The 22,218-nt window shown below is 40.7% G+C and overlaps 1 protein-coding gene across 2 annotated transcripts; it reads left to right on the top strand.

The window, feature by feature from the left end:
• Positions 1-18,363: 18,363 nt before the first annotated feature.
• On the top strand, positions 18,364-20,438 carry LOC147888350 (ABC transporter I family member 17-like). Of its 2 annotated transcripts, none has more exons than XM_087392735.1 (4): positions 18,364-18,431; positions 19,050-19,428; positions 19,682-19,869; positions 19,987-20,438. In XM_087392735.1, exons 1-4 carry the CDS (start codon positions 18,393-18,395, stop codon positions 20,236-20,238), a joined length of 858 nt encoding a protein of 285 aa, XP_087248861.1. In that variant the 5' UTR covers positions 18,364-18,392; the 3' UTR covers positions 20,239-20,438. The 2 variants fall into 2 exon arrangements, with proteins under 2 accessions (XP_087248861.1, XP_087248860.1); XM_087392734.1 differs by having other exon boundaries at positions 18,372-18,431; positions 19,047-19,428.
• The last annotated feature ends 1,780 nt before the right edge of the window (positions 20,439-22,218 follow it).

Genomic DNA, 22,218 nt, shown 5'->3' with positions numbered 1-22,218 from the left:
AGTTCTCTTTCTCGTTTGTCACACTAAAAATACCACTAGGTCCACTATGGCAGATTTACTCACAGGACGGGAGGATCTAAGAGAATAAAAGAAATATAAGGAGGACATTGATGATGAAAGGGAGACACCACCAATAGCTTTTGTCTTGTATTTTGATGAGGCTTTTAGTCCTTCTCACCAACAAGGAGTCGGGGTGATGGTCTTGATGAATTCTGAAGGTCAAGAAGTATGGGCAAGAGGACAAGAGCTTCCAGGTATCACAACTAACAATGCAGCTGAGTATAATGCTTTGATTCTTGGTTTGGAGGGTTGTCTTTAAAGTCACATTAAAGAATTGGAAGTAAGAGGATATTCTCAGCTTATTATAAAGAAAATGCAAGGGCATTACAAGACAACAAGTCCTCATTCAAAGGAGCTTAATAAAAAGGCTATGGCACTATGTAGTCAATTTTGATTTTTGCAAATTTGTTCATATACATAGAAAAGAAAATCATAGTGCAAATGAGTTAGCTACTGAAGCCATTGTAGTACAAGGTCGGGGGGTGGTTTCTTTGGTAGACACTGGATGGCCAGAACTGCAAGATGTTCAGCAATATGTGGAAGAAGGCATGTTTCCTTAAGGGTTAACTCCATAACAGAAGCAAAGATTGGTAAGGAAGGCTTGTCCCTATACTATTGTTGATGACATTCTTTATAAATTGGGAAAAGATAAGGTGCTTCATCGGGTGGTCCATCCCATGGAGACTAGGAGAATCCTAGAAATGTGTCATGAATGCTCCGGTCATTTTGCTTCAACAAGCATAGCTAGGAGAATTCTTAATGTAGGTTACTTTTGGCCATGCCTCCATAAGGATGTATATGAATGGTGTCGAAGTTGTACAGTATGCCAAAAGTTTGGAAGGCGATAGTTGATTCCGAGGCCCTTGAAGCCTATTCCAGGATATGGACCTTTTGAGAGGTGGGGGTTGGACTTTGTGGGACCACTCCCTCGCTGATCTCAGGGCAAGCATTATTTATTAGTGGCCACAGATTAAGCGACTCGGTGGGCAGAGTCCAAGGCCACAGTCAATAGCAAGGCAAGCACAGTTGAAAGATATTGTATGGGATTGAGAGGATGAGTGGAATGGATCATTGTAAATACCATGTATATGAATGATAAATACCTTGGTATGGGGTGAGAGTTATTTGTGTATGGGATATTATGGGGTTTTTAGAAAATAGGATGAGTGAGTCATCTAAAGAGGTGGGCTCATGTCCATGTGTTCCAATAATATAACAGAGATCACACGCCAAGCATGTGGAATGCATGTGGAAGAGTGTGAAGTCAAGAGGAATCCTTCTAGAATTCCCATGTGGAATAAGGAGGATGTGGACATATAGAAAAGAGAGGGTCCCTAGGGGCTCCATGTGGAGAGACTCTTGACTTTCTCAATATTTTAAGATTCTTGAGCATCTTTTGATGGGACACATGGCAAGAGTAGCCAAAAAGGACATGGATGGTGACATATGGGCTTATGTAATTGATGGGGAAAGGAATCTACAAGCAGCAATTGTAAATGGGTGAAGGAGGGTGACAAAATCTCTATAAAAGGAGCCCTCCTCTCCCTTGTTCAACATATCTTCCACCATTAAGCCTCATGCTGCTGTAGCTCTAGTCTCTTCAAGCCTCTTCCATGAGCCTTCTCTCTCCTTCTTGTAGATATCCTCTTATGTAGACTCTTGAGTCCATATCTCTCTAGTTCATTCTCATTCTATGAGTAGCCTTGGAGATCCCGCTCCCTCTTGTATGTATAAAACCTCTTCTTCTCCCTTATGTTTATAGTAATTTGAGTTGTATTTGAGTGGAGTCTCACTCTATTGGTAATGAAGTTCACTTCAAGTTCTCTCTCTTGAGTGTCTCTTCCCTTTTTCCATTGCTTTCTCTTCTAAAGCGCTCAAAAGTGTTGTCTATTCAGCAGCTCATTGTGCATACATGGTTTATCTATTTCTCAAGTCACAAAGGGAGATCTTCCTTCCCTCCTAGCAACCTCTATGGGACTTGGATCATTGATGAAGTCTGAGCATGGAGGGAGTATTCTCCCAAATCGGCACCAGTAGGAGTAGGTGTTTTTCATGATAGTTTGACCCCCTGTCAGTAGTTTCCTCATAACTTTATGCTCGATGGTCCGATTTGGACAAAACTTATATCAGCACGAAGCTCTCTTCAAGAAGCATCATCTTGTATCTTCAATTATTGTATCAGATGTTAGACCAAAAACCTATGGCTCTCTATGTATGACTATTTCTTTTTCAGACAATTTTCACCCCTGTCTAGTAAACTGCCCATATCTTTCCAACTGCTTCTCTTACAAAACTTATATCAGACGAAGCCCATTTCAAGATGCATCTATATATGTGTTTGAATATTTTATATCATTTCTTTATTGAAAGTTATAGTCCTCTGTGTCTGATGATGTTTGCAGTATTTTGAGCTAATTGTAAAGGTATCTATGAAGGAGGTGCAATGTTTCCTTGAAACCTACCCATCCAACCCAATCAGCCCCTTCAAACTCCTTGATACATATCAATTCATGTCATGTTGAGCCATAAGATCTTCTTTCAACAACATATCGCTCTTCTCTTTAGCACAGACCGGCTACTGAGATTATGGCCTCCACTGATCCTTTCCTTCTCCCTATGCTTGAGTACAACATCACTTGGGATGTTACCATCTTCATTCTCATCTAAGGGAGGAAAGTATGGTGTGGTATCTTGGCATAAAAGCTTATTTTTTATGTTCCTTTCCCAATGATAAATATCTTGGTCACTCAGTTCAAAAGCAGTAAGAAGTGAAGAGGTACGTGAAGTTTATTACCCCCAACTTCATGTCACAACACCAAAGTAGAACTGGACGCTCAAGAGCAAGAGATACTCCAACTCCGCATGCTTAATGATGAATTTCCAAGGCATCCAAAAGCATCTCAACAATTTAATAGTCTAAAGCTTGCATACACCTCCACATTGGGTAAGTATAAAGACAAGTGCATGGAATGGCAAAATCAAAAGGCAATAATTTCCAAGTTGGAAATTCAACTACTGGGTCAAGCTGATGACGATGTGGAGGGGTTAGCACAAGATCTTCTACTACAAGGCATCACTACATTATACCAAGAGCTTGTTGCAATCCTCCAGTAAGAGGATCACCTTGAAGGAAGAATACGCATATTCTAGAAGCACTTGCAAATCAAAATGTTACATGCAGTATCTGGTCCAGACCAGTAAGCACCAAGACTCTCCGAGATCTATGCCAACATACGAATGAAGATGAGAAGAATTTGTTCTGTCTCTCAGTGCATGCAAATCTCATACAGATAAAGGCTGATGCAATACTACTATATGAATGCTTGATGGGAAGCCCCCCTCTTCGGGTAGTAGCCGGAGTCCTACCTTTATTGCAACAATCACCAACAACTTCCATGGGATATAACTCCCCAAAAAATCCAAAATTAAAGTTGTCAATGCCTACCAGAAGTGACAAAACTCTGCTAGAGGAATATGTGATCGACCTTCAATCTAATCTCCCCTCACCTGTGGCTAATTTAGAAAAGGTGCATGATGTTGACCCAACCTAGTGCTATTCTCAGTGAAGATGCCCTCTCTTGATCCTAAGTATGATGTGCCTGGGCGATAGAATGGAAAACAAAATTAGCACTCGGATTTGGGGTTTAGCTGTCGGACGAGAACTATATGGTGATTGGAGAATATTGAGTTACTCACACTTAAAGAAACAATATTGAGTGCAATTCAATTACAAATACAAGTATATAAACAAATGTAATCAACTGGTATTGAAATCAACCTGTATTGATCTGTGTACAACCAAGACACCTCGGCTTGCTTCTTGCTAGTGGAATCTTTGCAATAAGTGCAGGGCTCCACTTGCTTAATAAAAAATGATCAATGTGTCCTCAAGAGGTTCATCACCGTTCATCATCTGATTCAAGTTCCTCCATTCCTAAATCTCATTTCTCTGGTCCATTATCCAATTTGGAGCACTCCCCACGTGCTAGTTATTAGGTTAAATCGGTTAATAGAAGCTCGCACCAATTGTGCAAGAGTAAGAATGTTGATTTTCTCTTTTGATAGTAAATTGGAAGCGCCAATTTCAAAAGGAAGAATTCCACATGTGTGAGCAGTCACAGTCACCACTCTGATTACTTGTGACTTCTTTTATAATCTGAGGTATCAGACTCGTACTTTCAACTCATCAAACCAGTTTCAAAGTTTGATGAAGGGTTCGAGTCAGAATCCATTTACTGTTTGGGCAAAGCAATCCATGCAAATTAAGTAGTCAAAATGTCCACTAACCCAGATCCTCTATTATCCGAAATGGGGCATCATATCTCAATTTCAATTTTCTAGAAAAAAAACCAACTTGGAATTGAACAATAACACCCAATCTACTTTTTGAACATCTCAAATTTAAATTTCCTGTTTACCCATTCTCATTGCCGTGCCAGAATTATGAGTTGTGTATCGACTGTGTAACTTATCTTCTTCCAACTATACCAATCGATTGCCTCGAAACTTAGTCAACTCTATGAGAATCATTTTCACACTGCAGTAATCCATAGACTTCCTACAATAAATTCCATAGGCACCATTGCCTCTAATCCATATACCCACTTGAATGGCATCATTTTAGTGCTAACTTTGTATGCAGTCTAGAAATCCTATAAAGTGTCCCAATCTATCTTGTTGTCTGATAGTGTCAATTTTGACACTCTTTCCACTAATTGTTTGTACTTTTTGCATGACAATTACATTGTGAAGTAGATGCTTTTTTGTGAGCAATAATATGCACTATAGTCAACTTCTCAACTATTTTGCCCAAAAAATGACCACTCTGACTTGATACCAACTCGATCAAACATCCAAAATGAGACAATATTCCCATACAATAATTTTTTCATGCATTTGTGGAATTATCTCTACGATAACTCGTGGCTGCCAAGAAGTATATATTTCCCATATGCCATGTGGCTAGCTTGAATCACCCTACAAAATCTAGTCCCCATTTTTAAAACAGTTCTAGTGGAGTACAGGGTTCAAAGACATGCTGTTGGATCTCTGGGTTGCCCATCCCTCTAAAAGTACTAGCATTGTGTTGCAAAACTGTGCAAATCTTTGATTACCTTCAGCCACTAAAGCCCGGCTTGAAAAATCTTCCATGTTGGTATTTCACAAGAAATTTGACCTCCTAATGCTCCTTGGCAAGCTTCCTGTAACACAACTTGCTGCACATGTTCTGGGACATAGCGTCAGACGATCTAATCAATTTCATGCCTATACATTGCTCCTGTAATATCATGAATGGTTTACTTTGGAGTTCCAATCAGTGTCTTTGATCCTTTGTAAGTGTTTTGGGGCATAGTATGCCATCCATTAGGAACTATAGCATTCGGTCATATCAATCTATCATATGGATAGCCTAAAACTCAAATATTGAGTAATTTGGCATATCATTTAGAACTCTTCCAAGCTATTCCACCACTAGATTCTACCTTCTAAGAGTGTGCACAACTTTGTATTGAAATTCTTGTAGCAATAATATCCAATGAGCCAATCTTCTTGATAGCTGTGGTTTGTTTATTAGGTACAGTAAGGCTTGATGACCCACATGGAATATGACCTGGTTACCTAAAAGGTAATGTGAAAATTTTTGTAGCACATAGACCATTCCCAAACCTTTTCTTTTAGTGACGTATAATTCCTTTCTATTGGTGACAAAGTCTAGCTCGCATAATATATTGGTTGGAACCATTATATGATGGACTACTGCTAAGCCACTGCCAACTAAGCCAAGCAGATACCGAGCTACAAATGAACTTTAAAAATCTTCAATGTGAACTTGAGAGACTTAAGAATCTTGTGGCCAAGTACCAAAGTGAGCTTGTTGTTGTTGCGGGGAAAAACATCCACCTACAGCATGCATTGAAGATTGCACAACAAAGGGTTGGCAGATAACTTTATCAGGTGGCCCAAGACAAAATAGAAGTGCTTGAAAAGGAGAACGCCCAGCTACATGCAACTACTACTATTGAGACAATGAAAATATGAGGGAGGAAAATACAAAATTATAGAACACCCAACTTCAAACTCTCATCTGTCTCCTTTAGGATCCAGAAGAACATCCCAACAAGCTACCCTAAAGATAGCCACCTAACCATGATAAGTCGGATGGTCAGGCTGGTGTGCATGAACTATCACAGCTAGGTAGCCAATTTGGTACCTTAGAGCAAAATATGATTGAAGGTGGAGGTACCTCATAGACTAAGGCATCAGAGGGGATCATGACCCAAGCTCTCTTAATGCTCAATTGAGCAAGCCAAGCAAAGTGTAGGAACGTGGTTACATCGCTTGCTGCAATTTTGTAGAGGCTTGAATTCAAGTAAACATTTTGGCAAAAACAAGTGTTGTGGGAGTACAAACCGATCTTTTGGATGCTGAGCCTATTTTGAAAATGCTAGATCTCCCTTTAGCTATTCTAGCTCTAGAAGTTTTGCACCAGGTTTTACACCGGGAGAATATACATGTGCGATATTGGGTCTATCGACAGATGGAGGAAGTTGATTTCGTTGCTCCCCAACAATCTATACATCAGGATGTAGTTGGGCTAATACAACCATTATATTAGTATAAAACCAAAGTCTTAAAGCCTTCAACCATTTTATCAAACAATGCGGCTTAATTCATCACAACATTTTCAAGACTTAGCGCTAGTGCTTGGATTTGCCAGTTGCCCAAGCCTACAATGTCCAAGATCCCTTCCTATTACTCCATAATTTTGAGGGATCTTGAGCATCTTATTAGCAAACATGTTACAAAGGCAGCGGCAATGTGAAATAATATCCAACACATACGTAAGGATCCAGACACTATGTGGTAGGAGAGGGTGACCCGTCCAACACTGTACCATAAATTTTGCCACGGCATTGAACATCATTGATCCACATGAAGACCCATTGGCCGAAGTGTGGACTATGGATTGGCTCACCAACCCCAAGCGGACTCCCCTCGACATTAGCTCACTATATCCCTGGCCACCTCAGGGGTGATGGAATTTTGATGCCAAGCATGCAACTTCTCCTCCCCAAGTCTCTACAATCAAAAGAAAAGTCTTGGATGGACAAGCACTCTCTACCAAAAAGGAAAGATTCCGCCAAAAGTTTGGAACCTGTGTCAGTGTTCATAACCCATAATGAAAAGATTTGTGTTCTCATATCGAAGTTCAAAACTCGTAACAAAAATATGTTTATTTGAAAGTATTCGTTGATGATGTCTTGTGCTTGCGCATGAGAATTTGTGCATGGATTGACTTGACGTCCAACTAATGAATACTAATATCATAGTACTACATTCTTTCTAATAGTACATACACTGTAGCATGTTTAGACGTGATTGCAAATGATGTCAAATATTTCAATAAGTTGGCTACTGTTTTGCATCATACTTGTAGAACGGACATTTTTCATCTTCATCAAAGTAATCCACAAGTCAAAGACTTTCATAAGAATCTTTAGAAGGATTATGAAACCAAGTCAACTCCAAACTCTAGAGGCGATCCACTTGCAAATAGCTATTGAGATATCGAGCTCCACTCATGATATGCCAGGGTGACCATTGTGCATTTATGTCACCAACTTGTTAGCTGCAGATGCGGTTGGTACACCGCCCATGAATAATAGCTGGATGACAGCTATCCTTATGTAGTCTAGTTCGTGGCTCAGTTAGTATGCCACCTTAGTTAGCTGAGTTTTGTTTGAGACCCACATATAAGGTTCTCCTATTTCTTTATACTAGAGTTCTTTTGGCTTTCACAACTAAGAAGAGGAAAACTATTTTTCAGCCTCCACCTTTGTGTGTATTCCCCCATTGTGAATGTGAGAAAGCCGCAAGTGAGACTTCTTCCTTCTCTCCCACTATCCTCACATGGTATCAGAGCTTGGTTCGTGGTAAGGAGCTCAAGAAAGCAAACCAAGTTCTTGATGTCCTGGTAAGAGGACCAGTGTTGCTTTCCTTTTTCGAGTTTGGGAGCAAATCTCTGCAGTTAGCACAGCCGAAAGTGCAAGAGTGCACTGTCTCAAATTGAGACACCCTTCGTGGTGTGGCGAGAGGACACTCAAAAAAAGGCCCTGTTTTTGTTGTGCGACCACTACTCTGCAGGTCAATGAAAAGTTGCTGCAGAAATTGCATTGTATGCCTATGCACAGAGATATTGGGAGTTACAGAATCATCCTTATTGCCTGTTCATGCAAAATCATCACTAGGAAGTGACTGTGTGGTCAAATACCACTTTTGTTAGTTTTGCAGATTTGCCTGTGTGAGGCAGAAGCTATGTTTTTTGCAGTGACAGAATTTTTTGCAGTGTTCTATAATGGCATCTAATTCTCTTTCACAGATTGTCACTGAAAAGCTTGACAAGAACAACTTCCAAGCATGGAAGTTTAGAATGATGAATTTCCTTATGGGAAAAGGCTATTGGGAGTTCATTATAGGAAATAAAGAAGAACCAGTTCTTCCTAATGTTCCCAATCAACAAGAAATGCAGGCATTTAAAGGATGGCATGAGAGAGCCAGAAAAGTTATGTATTGGCTGTCTATCAGTATTTCGGATTCTACGATTGTGCATATTCAGGATGCAAGTACGCCAAAGGAGGCATGGGATACTTTGGCAAAAATGTACAGCACAAATATGCAAGCCAGGAAAATGTAGCTCAAGTAGGAGTTGCACAATGTGCAGAGAGAAAATATGAGCATCAATGACTACCACATGAAAGTGAAGAAAATTGCAGATGCACTTGCTTCCATTGGGTCACCAGTGGAAGATGATGATTTAGTTTCTGTGACCTTGAATGGTCTAGGAAAGGATTATGCACAGTTTCGGACATCCATTGCCGTCTGTGAAAATTTTCCTAATTTTGAGGAGTTGTTTGCTTTTCTAATTTCTGAAGAGCAGAGAAATGGTGGTGCATCTTCTTCAGGAGGAACTGTGAAAGAAACTGTCTTCTACTCAAATGCTGGAAGAGGTAGAGGCAGAGGTAGAGGAGGCCGATCTGGAGGTCGTGGTAGAAATCAGAATATGCAGCAAACTCAAGAAAACCAGTCCTATGGAGGAGGACATGGTAACTCTAGAGGCAGGGGGAGCCAAAGAGGCCGTGGTGGATGGCAGAGAGGTCAAAATGCAAACAGCAATGTTGAATGCTACTATTGTGGTAAAATGGGTCATATGGCTAAAGACTGCTACAAAAAGTAGAATGATTTCATGAATGGAAAATTGCAACAAGGGAATTATGCATCTTCTAGTAGACAGGGTGATGATAGAAATGAGCATCTGTTTATGGTGCAGCACATGACCAATTCTGTGACAAGTGCAGAAGAAAGCAATGATGTGTGGTATGTTGACTCAGGTGCATCAAACCACATGACAGGTCATGCAGAATGGATGCAAGATGCAAGGAAAATGGAAAGACCAGGATTTGTGGAGACTGATGATGATACTACACATCCTATTGTGCAGATTGGTAAAATTCCTTTGTCTATGTAGGATGGGAAAAAGAAATACCTGTCTAATGTATTTCATGTCCCGAATATCACCAAGAACCTGGTTTCTATTGGTCAAATGGTTGAGCAGGGCTTGTAGTCAGATTTAATCCTCATGGATGCTTTGTTGAGGATATGAAAAATAACGGTCGCTTGATAGCAAAAGGAAAGAAGAAGGGCAGGATGTTTACGTTGGATGCAGACATGCCTGAATTGAGTGCAGCAATGTTTGCACATGGGACCGGTGTAGTTGCAGATATTGATATCTGGCATAAACACATTGGTCATGTTAATGTACAATGACTTAAATCAATGCAGGCCCAAAATATTGTTGCAGGATTGCCTAAATTCAAGGTTGCAAAAATGCATAAGGTATGTGAAGCCTGTCAATTTGGAAAACAAGCAAGGAAACCATTTCCTAGGCATGATCAAGAGAGTAAGAAGCCATTGGAATTAATCCACTCTGATGTGTGGACTACTAAAGATGCATCTATTGGAGGCTGTCATTATTTTGTCACTTTTATTGATGACTATAGCAGAAAAGTTTGGATGTATTTTATGAAAAAGAAAAGTGTAGTGTTTGGGCACTTCAAAGCTTTTAAAGCTATGGTTGAAAAAGAAACAGGCTTGCAAATAAAATGCCTAAGGTCAGATGGAGGGGGAGAGTACCTCTCAAATGAGTTTGCAAGGTTCCTGCAGGAGCATGGCATAAAGCAGCAATATTCATGCAGTCATACCCCATAGCAAAATGGACTTGCAGAAAGGAAAAATAGGCATATTGGAGAGGTATCTTGGGCCATGCTAAACGAAAAAGACCTACCAGATTATTATTGGGCTAAAGCAGTTGCTACAGCAGTTTACATAATGAACAAGACTCCCACTGTAGCAATACATGGCATGATGCCAGAGGAGATGTATACTGGTAGGAAACCAGATATTTCTCATTTGAAAATTTTTGGTTGCATTGCCTATGTTCATGTGCCAGATGAGTTGAGGTCCAAGTTGGATCCAAAAGCTAAGAAGTGCATCTTTATTGGTTATTCTCTGCAGCAGAAAGGATATAGATGCTATAACCCTTCTACTCGTAAGTTTACAGTGAGCAAAGATGTTGTTTTTGATGAGATGAGCAGCTGGTATAAACCAGTAAATGCGATGATTAATGTAGATGCACAAAATGGTAATTCTACACAGGATTCATAGCAGCAATCACAAAATATTAGTGGACCTGTAGTGTCCTCTAGCAGTGGTTCACATACTTCGCCATGGACAGGCAGATTGAGATTAGGAGAATCTCCTCAAAGCAATGCAGATAGTGGTACGCAGGTATCACGAAAAGGAAAAGAGAAGGTAGATCAGCCCATGTTTGATGTGAATGCAAGTCACTCTTATGTGGATGGTGAATCTAGTGGCTCAGAACAGAGCATTGATGATGAGTTGGGTATTCCTTCTGTTGTTATACCTAGAGTACGGAAGACCAGGGATGTTTTGAGAGCACCTGGAGGTGAGCCTATTTTGCGCAGGTCTACTAGAGCTAGATATCCTGTGGATAGGCTGAAATATGATGGATTTACAACCATTCACTATGCCTATATGGTCAAAGTGATACAGGGACTAGAACCCACTTCTTTTGAGCAAGCCATGGGAAAAGAAAATTGGGAGAAAGCCATGGATGAAGAAATGGATGCCTTGGAAGCAAAATGCTACATGGGAATCGGTGCCTTTGCCTAAAGACAAGAATGCAATTGGTTGTAAGTGGGTTTATAAGGTCAAGCACAATGCAGATGGTTCTATGAACAAATACAAGGCAAGATTAGTTGTCAAGGGATATGCATAGACATATGGCATTGATTACGAAGAAACATTCAGTCCGGTTGCAAGGATGGCAACCATAAGAGCAGTCATTGCTATGGCTGCATCAAAGGGATGGTCTTTACATCACATGGATGTAAAGAATGCCTTCTTGCATGGTGATTTGCAAGAAGAGGTTTTTACGGAGCAGCCACTAGGTTATGTTCATGCTGTTCATCCTGAGTTTGTTTGCAGGTTGAAGAAAGCCTTGTATGGCTTGAAGCAAGCACCTAGAGCATGGTCTAACAAGATAGGACAGTATCTTGTCACTATTGGCTTTCAGATTTCCAAGGCAGATTTCTCACTTTATGTGAGAAAAACAGAGAAAGGTATTATGCTGCTTGTCATTTATGTTGATGATTTGATCATCACAGGTGATAGTGATGAAGATATCCTTCATGTGAAAATGCTATTGAAGCAGAAGTTTGAGATGAAGGATTTGGGAGAGCTATGTTATTTCTTGGGCATTGAGGTGATTAGATCACCAAGTGGGATACAGCTCTTGCAGAGGCAGTATGGATTGGACATGCTGTCTAAATATGGGATGATAGGCTGTAAGCATATTTCAGTTCCTTTGGAGCAGAATGTGAAGCTGAGCGCAGATGCAGGTGAGCTTCTGGAAGACCCTACTATGTACAGATGCATAGTAGGAAGTTTGATTTATATGACTATTACCAGGCCAAATTTGAGCTATGCTGTTGGATTGGTAAGTCAGTTTATGCAGGCTCCAAGGAAACCGCATTTGGATGCGGCTAGATGCATACTCAGGTATGTGAAGTCCACATTGCAGTATGGACTATTTTATGAGGCTGGGGTTCACATACAGTTGCATGGATACACTGATGCTGATTGGGTTGGTAGTATTTCCGATAGACGATCTACCAGTGGATATGTGTTCTCTTTTGGGAGTGCTGCAGTCACTTGGAGCAGCAAGAAACAGCTACAGTTGCCTTGTCAAGCACAAAGGCTGAGTACAGGGGTGCAGCAATGGCTGCATGTGAGGTAGCTTGGTTGCATAAGCTACTTTATGATATGCATTAGTCTACAGATGGGCCAGTTGTCATTTATTGTGACAACATGAGCAGTATACACTTGGCAAATAACCCAGTCTATCATGCTAGAACAAAGCACATTGAGGTGCATTATCACTATGTGCGGGAGAAGGTTTTACTAGGTCTTATTGATCTAGTTTATGTCAGCACAGAGGATTAGGTAGCTGACATATTCACGAAGACATTGGGCGCAGAGAAGGTATGCAAGTTTAGAGACCTACTTGGTGTGCAGGAATTGGGATTGAGCTCGAGGGGGAGAGTTGAGATATTGAGCTCCACTCGTGATATGCCAGGGTGACCGTTGTGCATTTATGTTACCGACTTGTTAGCTGCAGATGCGGTTGGTACACGGCCCATGAATAATAGCTGGATGACAGCTTTCCTTATGTACTCTAGTTCGTGGCTCAGTTAGTATGCCACCTTAGTTAGCTGAGTTTGGTTTGAGACCCACATATAGGGTTCTCCTATTTCTTTGTACTAGAGTTCTTTTGGCTTTCACAACTAAGAAGACGAAAACTATTTTTCGGCCTCCACCTTTGTGTGTATTCCCCCATTGTGTATGTGAGAAAGCCACAAGTGAGACTCCTTCCTTCTCTGCCACTATCTTCACAATAGCCCCATGATCACCCTGTATAGAATTTAGAATGGATTTTGCAAAGTGCTTGTGTGTTCTCATTTCTAAAGATCTATGGTGGGAGGCTTCTAATAAAAATGCTTCATTCTTATATATCCAATTAAGTTTGGAAGGGATATCAATCAAAATGGTTAAATATAGTTTCTCTTTGCAAATTTCTTCCAAATTTTTGATAATGCTTCCCAAGCAAATTTGTGGCAACGCTTCCCATAGCAAGAAAAAAAAGAGCAGCTAGTCTTATAGCAACCTCTACTAGTACAAGCACCTTCCAGCAATAGTGTACCCTATATATGTTTCATCGTTAATAATTAACAATGTACCCTACACTTATCTTCATACAAAGGGGGGTTATAATGCCTCTAAATTATATATCTAATAGTACATAATTTCTATGATAATGATTCCAAGTCCAAGATTTTTCTAAAATCTTGTAGAAGATTCATAGGCCCAGTACAAGATTTACTAACCTAGCCTAGTATAACCTAGCCTATCCTAGCCTAACCTAAGCTAACTTATAACCTAACCTAACCTACCCTAATGTAGTGTAATATAACCTAACCTAACCTAAGCTAAGGTGGAGGGGGGGCTTGAGAGCAAGGGGGAGGGGAGGAAGAGGGGGGTAACTAAGAGAAGGGAAGAGGATGGAGGAGTCATGGGCGAGGGGAGCGATGTGATGGAGGAAGCGCAGGGGGTAGCCATGGGCACATATTAATATTTGATGAGGAGGCACCATTTGCATGCACCCTTCAAATGGCTACTCAAGCCCCTTTCCGCATGCCAAGTGCCAAGAGACGATAGCTAAAATGCAAGAGGAAAAAATTTACCAGCACCAACTCATTGTTCTTTGATTACCTATGACCAAAGAGATTCCCTTTTTTATTTGTGTCAATCATTTTCTAATGATACTTGATTCTCATGCTCAACAAACTTTTGTTTTAGGGATTAAAATACTTTCATCCTATGGTCTCCAACATGCATACAATGCAATTCTTTAGGAGTTACCACATAATGAGTGTTGGAGCTACTAAGCATACACACATTCTAGAGTACCAAACACATTCTAAAGCACCTAATGTTGTCACACTTTTGTAATGTTTTCCCATTCCCCTCTTGTTTATAGTCCCTCTTGGAAGAATTAAAAAATATTCCACTAATTGGAGGGGTGGTCAAGACAAGGGGTTGGAACACAAAATAGGAGAGTGAATAATTAGGATGTCCCTCTATTTATGGGAGATCCCCCTCCCCTCTTATTTATTGGGGTAAGAATTTAAAACCCTTTTGTCACAACATAATATAGTCGAATGGAAAGATAAGTGGGTGAGCGGTATCCTGAGTACAAATCCCCCCGTTGTGTGAAATTATGAGGTCATTATGTTGACCTTAGCTCAATAGGGCTATCTCTACCTTTTCAACTAAGAAATCCATTCAATTTTTCATTGAAAAATTAAGGACTTTTTAGTTAGGTTTGTCCTTAGGTCAAGTTATAGGTTTGGAATTCTCTATTAAGATTAACGACTTTAGAATAGGAATTAACAGACAAATTAGAGGAGGAGTATGTAGCCCAATGGCTCTATATACTTTCTATGTAAGTTTCCTCTATAATTCTTCTATAAGTTTGACAACATAAATATATGCTTCCATTAGTAGTTGACCTTGGATGCAATTTATCATGTTCGTACATTATCATTATCTAGCATGTCAACTTGTGGCAAAGCCGCAACAATGAACAAGTGGACTCTCCTCTCTCTCTCTCTCTCTCTCTATATATATATATATATATAATATTTATATTTATATATTTATCTCTCTCTCTCTCTATATATATATATATATGTATGCATGTATGTATGTATGTATGTATCTGTCTATCTTTTTGTCTGACTGTCTGTCTGTCTGTCTGTCTCTCTATTTGTTTGTCTGTCTGTCTACCTATCTATGTGTGTGTGTGTGTGTGTGTGTGTAGATAGAGAGAGAGAGAGAGAGAGAGAGAGAGAGAGGAGGGGGGAAATAGACAATTGTTTCTTTGTTTTTTAAATAGATCGTGCATTTCTATGACTAAGGCACTAAGTAAAGGTGTCACTTGCCAAGGTCTTAATTCACGCTCTTGTCTAGCTTTTAAGCACTTCTATGTCTTTTTAGTAGGCCCCTCACCCATGAACCACCCACTACACAATTTTACAAGATAAGCATTTCTAAGGTTACAAATACGCACAACTATAATAGTTTAAGTATACTTATAGAAAGGGTTCTTTTCTCAATTTAGTAATAGTCTTTATCTCAACCACAATCATAACAAATCACAACCACAAACACAACCATAACCACAACTGCAACCACAACCACAATCAAAATCGTAACCACAACCATGATTAGACACCCATTAAATGTGTAGATAGATGTCAATAGGTTTCTCACAAAAAAATCCTACCTAAACATCTTACAATTATAATGGTGACATTGAGTGTTGGTCCTATCCACACTAAGTGCTTTCAATATGCTTAAAGGATGTAGTGAAATTTGTAAACAAATGCCTAGCTTTATTTTCGTTTTAAAAAACAGTTTGGCTTTGACCCGTAATCAAAACATTACCATTGGTACTTTTGTAAACATATTGATTTAAATATAGCCTGTAGGAGATTCAAATGAATTAAGTAGAAATAGATTGTGAGCCTTAAGAAACACGTATCCCATTGGCTTGAATATTACAATCACTTAGAGAATTTGGATGTTATGGTAGTCATTCTTGCAATGAAAACCTTTTCGTGTATAAAATAGCATTGGAATCAATTTTCTATACTATCCCTAAGGTTTTGAATGATCAAAGGTATTGGCTATAGAAAATTTCCTTCCAAGCCTATCCAAACAAAGACGCTCAAACATACTTGAAAGTTGTAGTGAAATTTAGAAAAATGCTTAGAGTTATTAGGGTTTTAAAAAGTCCGAATTTGACCTTGACCCTTAATCAAAACATTAGCATTGGCACTTTGTAAAGCATATTGATTTATCTATAGGAAATTCAAATGAATTAAATAGAAATAAACTGTGAGACTTAAGGAATTCAAACACATATTCCAAGTGGCCAAAAGAGTTCAATAACTTAGAGGATGTAGATGTTATGGTCATCAATCTTGCAACGAGAACTTCTTGTGTATAAAGTAACATTGAAATAAAGATTAGGAAACTATATTGTATAAGCCAATTCCCTTATGTGTCCCACAACTCTTTTGATAAGTGTCTCTTGGTGAGAGACACTTACTTTCTAGGAGGTCTTTTATACTCTTGTCTAATCTTGATGGTGATGCTTGACACCAATGGGCACGCCTCCCAATTAATCCCTTGCAAGTCTCCATGGGAAACCATAGGAGACCATGGAGAATGGGAGTCCTCCCACACCACACAAAAAGGGCCTCCATCAAAGTAAATGCAAATTGTGGATAGCAAGCCTTCCCCCCTCATGCACCTATGACAGAGCTATTGCCAACCTACCAAAGATATCATTGCCATTGGAGGGGGGGGTGAATCCATACAACACGGAAGTGGTTTAAGCCATCATCCATTTCACACATTAAAAGATGGACCATATGGAGGGAAGGATAATAATAGACAATTGTTCCTTAAGACATTCAATGGATTGTGCACTTAATGATTAAGGCACAAAGCGAAGATATCACATACTCACTAACAAAGGAATGAAAATGTTTTTTCTCCTTCATGCATGTCCTTGTCCAACTTTTAAGCACTTTTGTCTTGTTTTAGTAGGCCCCGTACCCATATACCAGCACATTCCCATACACTTGTGTCTTGTCTTAGTAGGCCCCTTACCCATACACCAACACACTTTACAAACCCTAGTTACCCACCAGTGTGTTCGAAAGTCAATTTAAATATATGTATTTCACATAGATTTTTTGATCCTTAGTGCTTTTGACAAATGCACGTGACATATAATCCTTTGTGATCCCCCAAGGTGCATGTTTGGGCACTTGCATATTTGATCTCTCTTTCTCTCTCTCTCTCTCTCTCTCTCTCACACACACACACACACACACACACACACACACACACACACATACCCCACACACACGCACATGCCCACGCACACACACATGCACATGCACATGTGCGTGCACACACACACACACACACGCACATGCACATTGCACACTTGCTTTGTACGCACTTCATTATTGTGAAGCATTCCATTTATAATTTAAATCCAACTAAACTCAAGGCTCTTTCGCCATGGCCACTACCACATTATCTTGAGGGTAAGATTTTGTTCCTGAGCCATCAACATTTGAGATGATATTTGATTATTGTGATGTGATGGCACATGCTAGGAGCAGAGTTGGGCTCCTTGGAATGGGAGTGGGTGACATGCTTGGGGGGTAGATACCTAGAACCTAGAAAACACATTCAACAAGAGGAATGTTTCTAATGCATATTTCCTAAGAAAGTTTACACCATGGACAATGCATTTATGAGACTCATTGAAAACTAGAGAACGTCAATTATCATCCCCACAGCTAATGTTTTGCAGCCCTGGGTGCAGTATTTTCTCTTTATTGCATGCAGCCTTTATTGCATGTAACCTCTAACCTCTAATTATATATCCTCTATTGCATGTAACTTCTAACCTCTAACCTCTATGGCTTTGCTGCACCGTTTGGTTTTATTAATGCCCTTTTTAGGGTAGCACATTTTCCTACTCAAGTTCTTCCTAGAAGGACTTTTCCATCTTAAAGGCACAAGGATGTTTACACACATCGAGAGTGATGGAGATGTTGAAAGATGAGAGGGATTGCAGAAGCTGCTTTCTGATAGATGGTTGCGAGAGCATTGAGTAGGAAAACAAAGTTTTGATCGGGCGTCTGTGATCACGCGAGGGTCATTTGGACTGTATTTGACGGCCATAGCACAAGGGTCTTATTGCTTGGGATATGCAGGTAGAGGATGCAATCTGCAGGCAAGTGGAGGGGCCGTGTGGCGGTCGGTCATCATGGTTGGGCACCAGAAGCTTGATCGACATGTGGTTGGGCAGATGCAAAACACTGCATTGTGCACTGACATGTGGAGGCTCCTGACGAGGAGAGATGTGAAAGGGAATGTGGGTTAGGGCGGGGGTTCCCGAGTGGAAAGTGTTGGTGGGAATGGGATGACGTGTCATGTGTTCACCTCATTTCTTCTTCTCCTTTAAACTCCTGTTCCTATCTTCGTTTGCTACCGTCTTCATCTTCTTCTTTTTCTTCTTCTTCGTATCCAGCTGCTCTCTGGCTATGGCTGCCTCTCCCTTCCCTCGCTCCATACCTCCTCAGGTACGCTTCTCCTCCTCCCTGCTCCTCCTCGAACTTCATGGTTTCTTCGCTGCACACAATTCCGTCGAATTTCATGGTTTCTTCACTGTGCACACCACCAGTTTTTGTTATGCATTCTTCATCATGCTTTACAAGGCAGGGAAGCGATTACCGTCTTGGGAGGGTTGGATTGGGTCAGAAGAGGTAGGATTTACGGTGCGGGGGAGGCATTGCGAGGGATTGGAGGAGGACGATCGTCGATGAAATCCCACGGCTTTTCTCTTGCTTTTCCTGCCTTGAAGCTCGTTGCTTCTCCCCTCTTTCTAAGCTGAAGCTCTTCCCCGGACCGATTTCGAGTGGCTTCACGCCTTTTCCTTCACGTACTACCTAGATTTTGGCATTCGATTGCGAAGCTGAACCAAGAGGAACATTCTAGCGCGATCTCTCAAACAGAGCCTCGAAACGAGCAACTCACGCAGCACGATGCAAATTATAACGTTCTTGCAATCGACCTAACTGTTCGTCTAATTTATCTGTCAATTGGCCACTTAACCGCTCTTTGCGCACATATGCCCTGCGGAGATTTGCTCGCTTGGCATTTCTCATGGAGGACGTGCGTTTCCATTGTGCGTACAGCAGCTTTCCTTGGCAACGCACACGTCCATTAATGGCGAACACGAGTACGACGAGGACGAGCATGAGCATGAGCATGAGCACCTACTCCAGATTCCGTCAGACACAAGTTCTGCCAAAATCAGCGTAAAGGATTTAAAGAGATACACAGATGCTGGAGCCTTGATATTGTCCGGAGTATCACTGGATATCCATGCAGGGACAATTGTAGGCATTATTGGTCCCAGTGGTAGTGGCAAATCCACGTTGCTCAGAGCCTTCAATCGGCTTTGGGAGCCGCCCGAGGATTCTGTTTTCGTTGATGGAGAAGACATAACGAAGCTTAACGTTCTTTCCGTGCGTCGCCGTATAGGGATGCTCTTCCAGTTGCCAGCCCTGTTTGATGGTGAGGAATTGTTTACGAGAGTCTGTTTCCCTTTCATTTGCACCTGGATGTGAGATGCGTACTGTTTCATCTTTTCGTTACGTAAACTAAAATGCGCATTTTAATTTCATGGTCAAGCAGGGTGAGGAATTGTTTACGAGAGTCTGTTTCCCTTTCATCTGCACCTGGTGTGAGATGCGTACTGCTTTATCTTTTCATGACGTAAACTTAAATGCGCATTTTAATTTCATGGTCGCTTTATGTTTCTGAACAGGAACCGTGGCAGACAACGTAAATTATGGACCTAGTCTTAAAGGGGAGAAGCTATCCGACTCTAAAATTGTTGAGCTGCTCAAACTGGCAGATTTGGATCCATCCTTCGCACCAAAATCAGTAATTGGACTTTCAGTAGGTCAAGCACAGAGAGTGGCGTTGGCAAGAACTCTGGCAAATGATCCTGAGGTATCCACTAAACTGCCGCTATTTTTGCTCACAATAGACAATGTTTGCGAATTCTCTTGTCAAATACTTCACAGTACTAAGTTAGCTGGGTAAAAGCTGATAAGAGCTCATTGCCAGGTTCTTTTGTTGGACGAGCCAACCAGTGCTCTGGATCCTCTCTCAACCCAGAACATTGAAGAATCGATAATGAATCTCAGGAGACTGAAAGGTTTGACAATTGTTCTCGTTTCTCATAGCATAAAGCAAGTCCAAAGAATTGCAGACCTTGTATGTGTCTTGGTCAATGGTGAAGTTGTCGAGGTTATACATCCAGACCAGCTTGTCAATTCAACCCATCCCATGGTACAGAAATTTATTGAAGCAAGTTAGTTATAGAGTACCGTTTGAGTAACCAAAGCAGTGTGCCCATGGAGGATGCATGTGAAAACACCATGGATAAATATTTCATGAGGTTTTACATCCAGACCAGCTTGTCAATTCAACCCATCCCATGGTACAGAAATTTATTGAGGCAAGTTAGTTATAGAGTATTGTGTGAGTAACCAAAACAGTGTGCCCATGTAACAAAACGGATAAATATTTCATACAGGGAAAGAGGAAACCCTACCAGCTTGATTCTATGCCATAAGAGACTGAAATTTTCCTGCGAGCTTGCAAGGATAGAATATTATCTCCACTTAGGGAATTAAATCTAGTATTGTTCTACACTCCCATTTTATGGGGTGTTCTCTGTAACCCTATTCTCTGTATATGGTAATATTTCTGAAACAAGGATGGATTTGTGTAGTACTTATTGATCCATGTAAAAGTTGAATTTGTATTTAGTCATTGCATGCCTGAATACATTTTTTGTCAAGCATGGAGAAGAGGGTCATGAATTTGTATTAGTCATTGTATGTCTGAATGCATTTTCTGTCAAGCATGGAGAAGAGTATGTATGCAGAGAGAGACCCTACGTGCACAGTTGCACATATGTCATTGTAAAGAGATGCTAAGTGTCAAGCTGAAAGGTCGTGATTAATTGATGGCTTTCACATCATGTTGCAATTTTGAGTTTTTGATGCAGTATTGTTGTCTAGGGGAGGCCTCATTTATTAAAAATATGTTATACGAGTTTCTGTATTTGTTCGGAGGAATGCTACTCTTAATCCACCCGCCCCCGTTCGCTTTTCTCTCTCTCTCTCGCCGTCGTTTCCTGAAATAATTTTCAATAATATATTTCTTGACATACTTTGGAGGCATCTAAGGAATGTATATAGTACAGCTCTACGGGAGTTACCTTGCAATATTCAATTTTCAATAGAAGGTTGGCTTTCTTGGCCTGCCATTGACTCTATTGGTAAGGTAATATCAAGATCATCCCTATTCTAGGTTTGGTAAGGTAATATCAAGATCATCCCTATTCTAGGTTTTCTCTTCAGTACAATAATCCACCCCTCCCTTGTGTGCATTCTTTTAAAGAGGGGCAAGAAGCCATGTTCTTGGAGTCCCAAATTTTTGGCGAGGGGGACCAAAAGCCCCTCCCTTTGAGCTGGTTCTCCTCTTTTGATTAGGGCTACCGTCTATTTTGTAAAATGAAAATAGCTTTCGGGCATTCTCTCTCTGTCTCTCTCCCTCTCTACTCCTCCTCAAGCACTCTTTCCCCTCTCCATCTCGCCCCTCACCCTCCACTTCTAGTCTCCACTCCTTCCGTCCTTTCTTCATCTCGTGCCCTTTCCCTTGCCTTCCACACTCGTCCCCTTCTCTTTTCATCTTGCCAGCTCATCCCTCCATTTTTGCCTCCCCTTTCCTCCATTTCTGCCCTCTCAACTTTCTTTCTTTCAAAAATCTCCCTCCTTTACACACTGTTAGCATCCCCCTCCCCTTCATTTTGTCCGCCCATGTCCTCTATTCCCTCCCCATCTTACTCCCTCTTAGTCCATGGGCTGTTCTCTTCTTCAAATCCCCTACTGCATCCTCATTTTACTTATAAATTAGAAATTTTGTGAATTATTTTGAACCCTGCTCTTGGCTACTCCAGTAACCCAATGTTTTCTCTCCGAATTCCTCTCTTGCATTCCCACTGTTGGGACTAGGGTGAATCCTCCTAGTGACCACTCCAAAAACACTTCATTTTTCTCCAAAACTCCATTTAAATCCAATCAGTTTTGGGGCTAAGTGAATCAGCCTACTGGCACATCCTACTGATTTCTATCCAAATTCCACTTTGAATTCTGGGTCCAAGTCAATCAGTCCTATATACAAATACGTTGCCATGATGGCCTTAAATATAAGGGCTAGGAAAGACCCTCCTGGAATTTCGGGGGCTTCAAGAGGTAGTGCATGACTATGGGATTTGATACCTCTGCA

Source organism: Dipteris shenzhenensis, chromosome 21 (genome assembly GCF_047967505.1).
Source record: "Dipteris shenzhenensis isolate YYH24624 ecotype China chromosome 21, Dip_SZ_1.0, whole genome shotgun sequence".
Classification (NCBI taxonomy): domain Eukaryota; kingdom Viridiplantae; phylum Streptophyta; class Polypodiopsida; order Gleicheniales; family Dipteridaceae; genus Dipteris; species Dipteris shenzhenensis.
Note: the sequence above shows the minus strand (reverse complement) of the source record. Positions and strands in the feature narration are given on the sequence as shown.

What these genes read in the sequence shown, in the direction of transcription:
- LOC147888350 (XM_087392734.1), top strand. Translation starts at nt 18,393, where the DNA reads ATGGCTGCCTCTCCCTTCCCTCGCTCCATACCTCCTCAG. An exon ending in CTCGCTCCATACCTCCTCAG is followed by an intron (nt 18,432 to 19,046) that starts GTACGCTTCTCC and finishes TTGTGCGTACAG; the next exon opens with CAGCTTTCCTTGGCAACGCA. An exon ending in CTCTGGCAAATGATCCTGAG is followed by an intron (nt 19,870 to 19,986) that starts GTATCCACTAAA and finishes GCTCATTGCCAG; the next exon opens with GTTCTTTTGTTGGACGAGCC.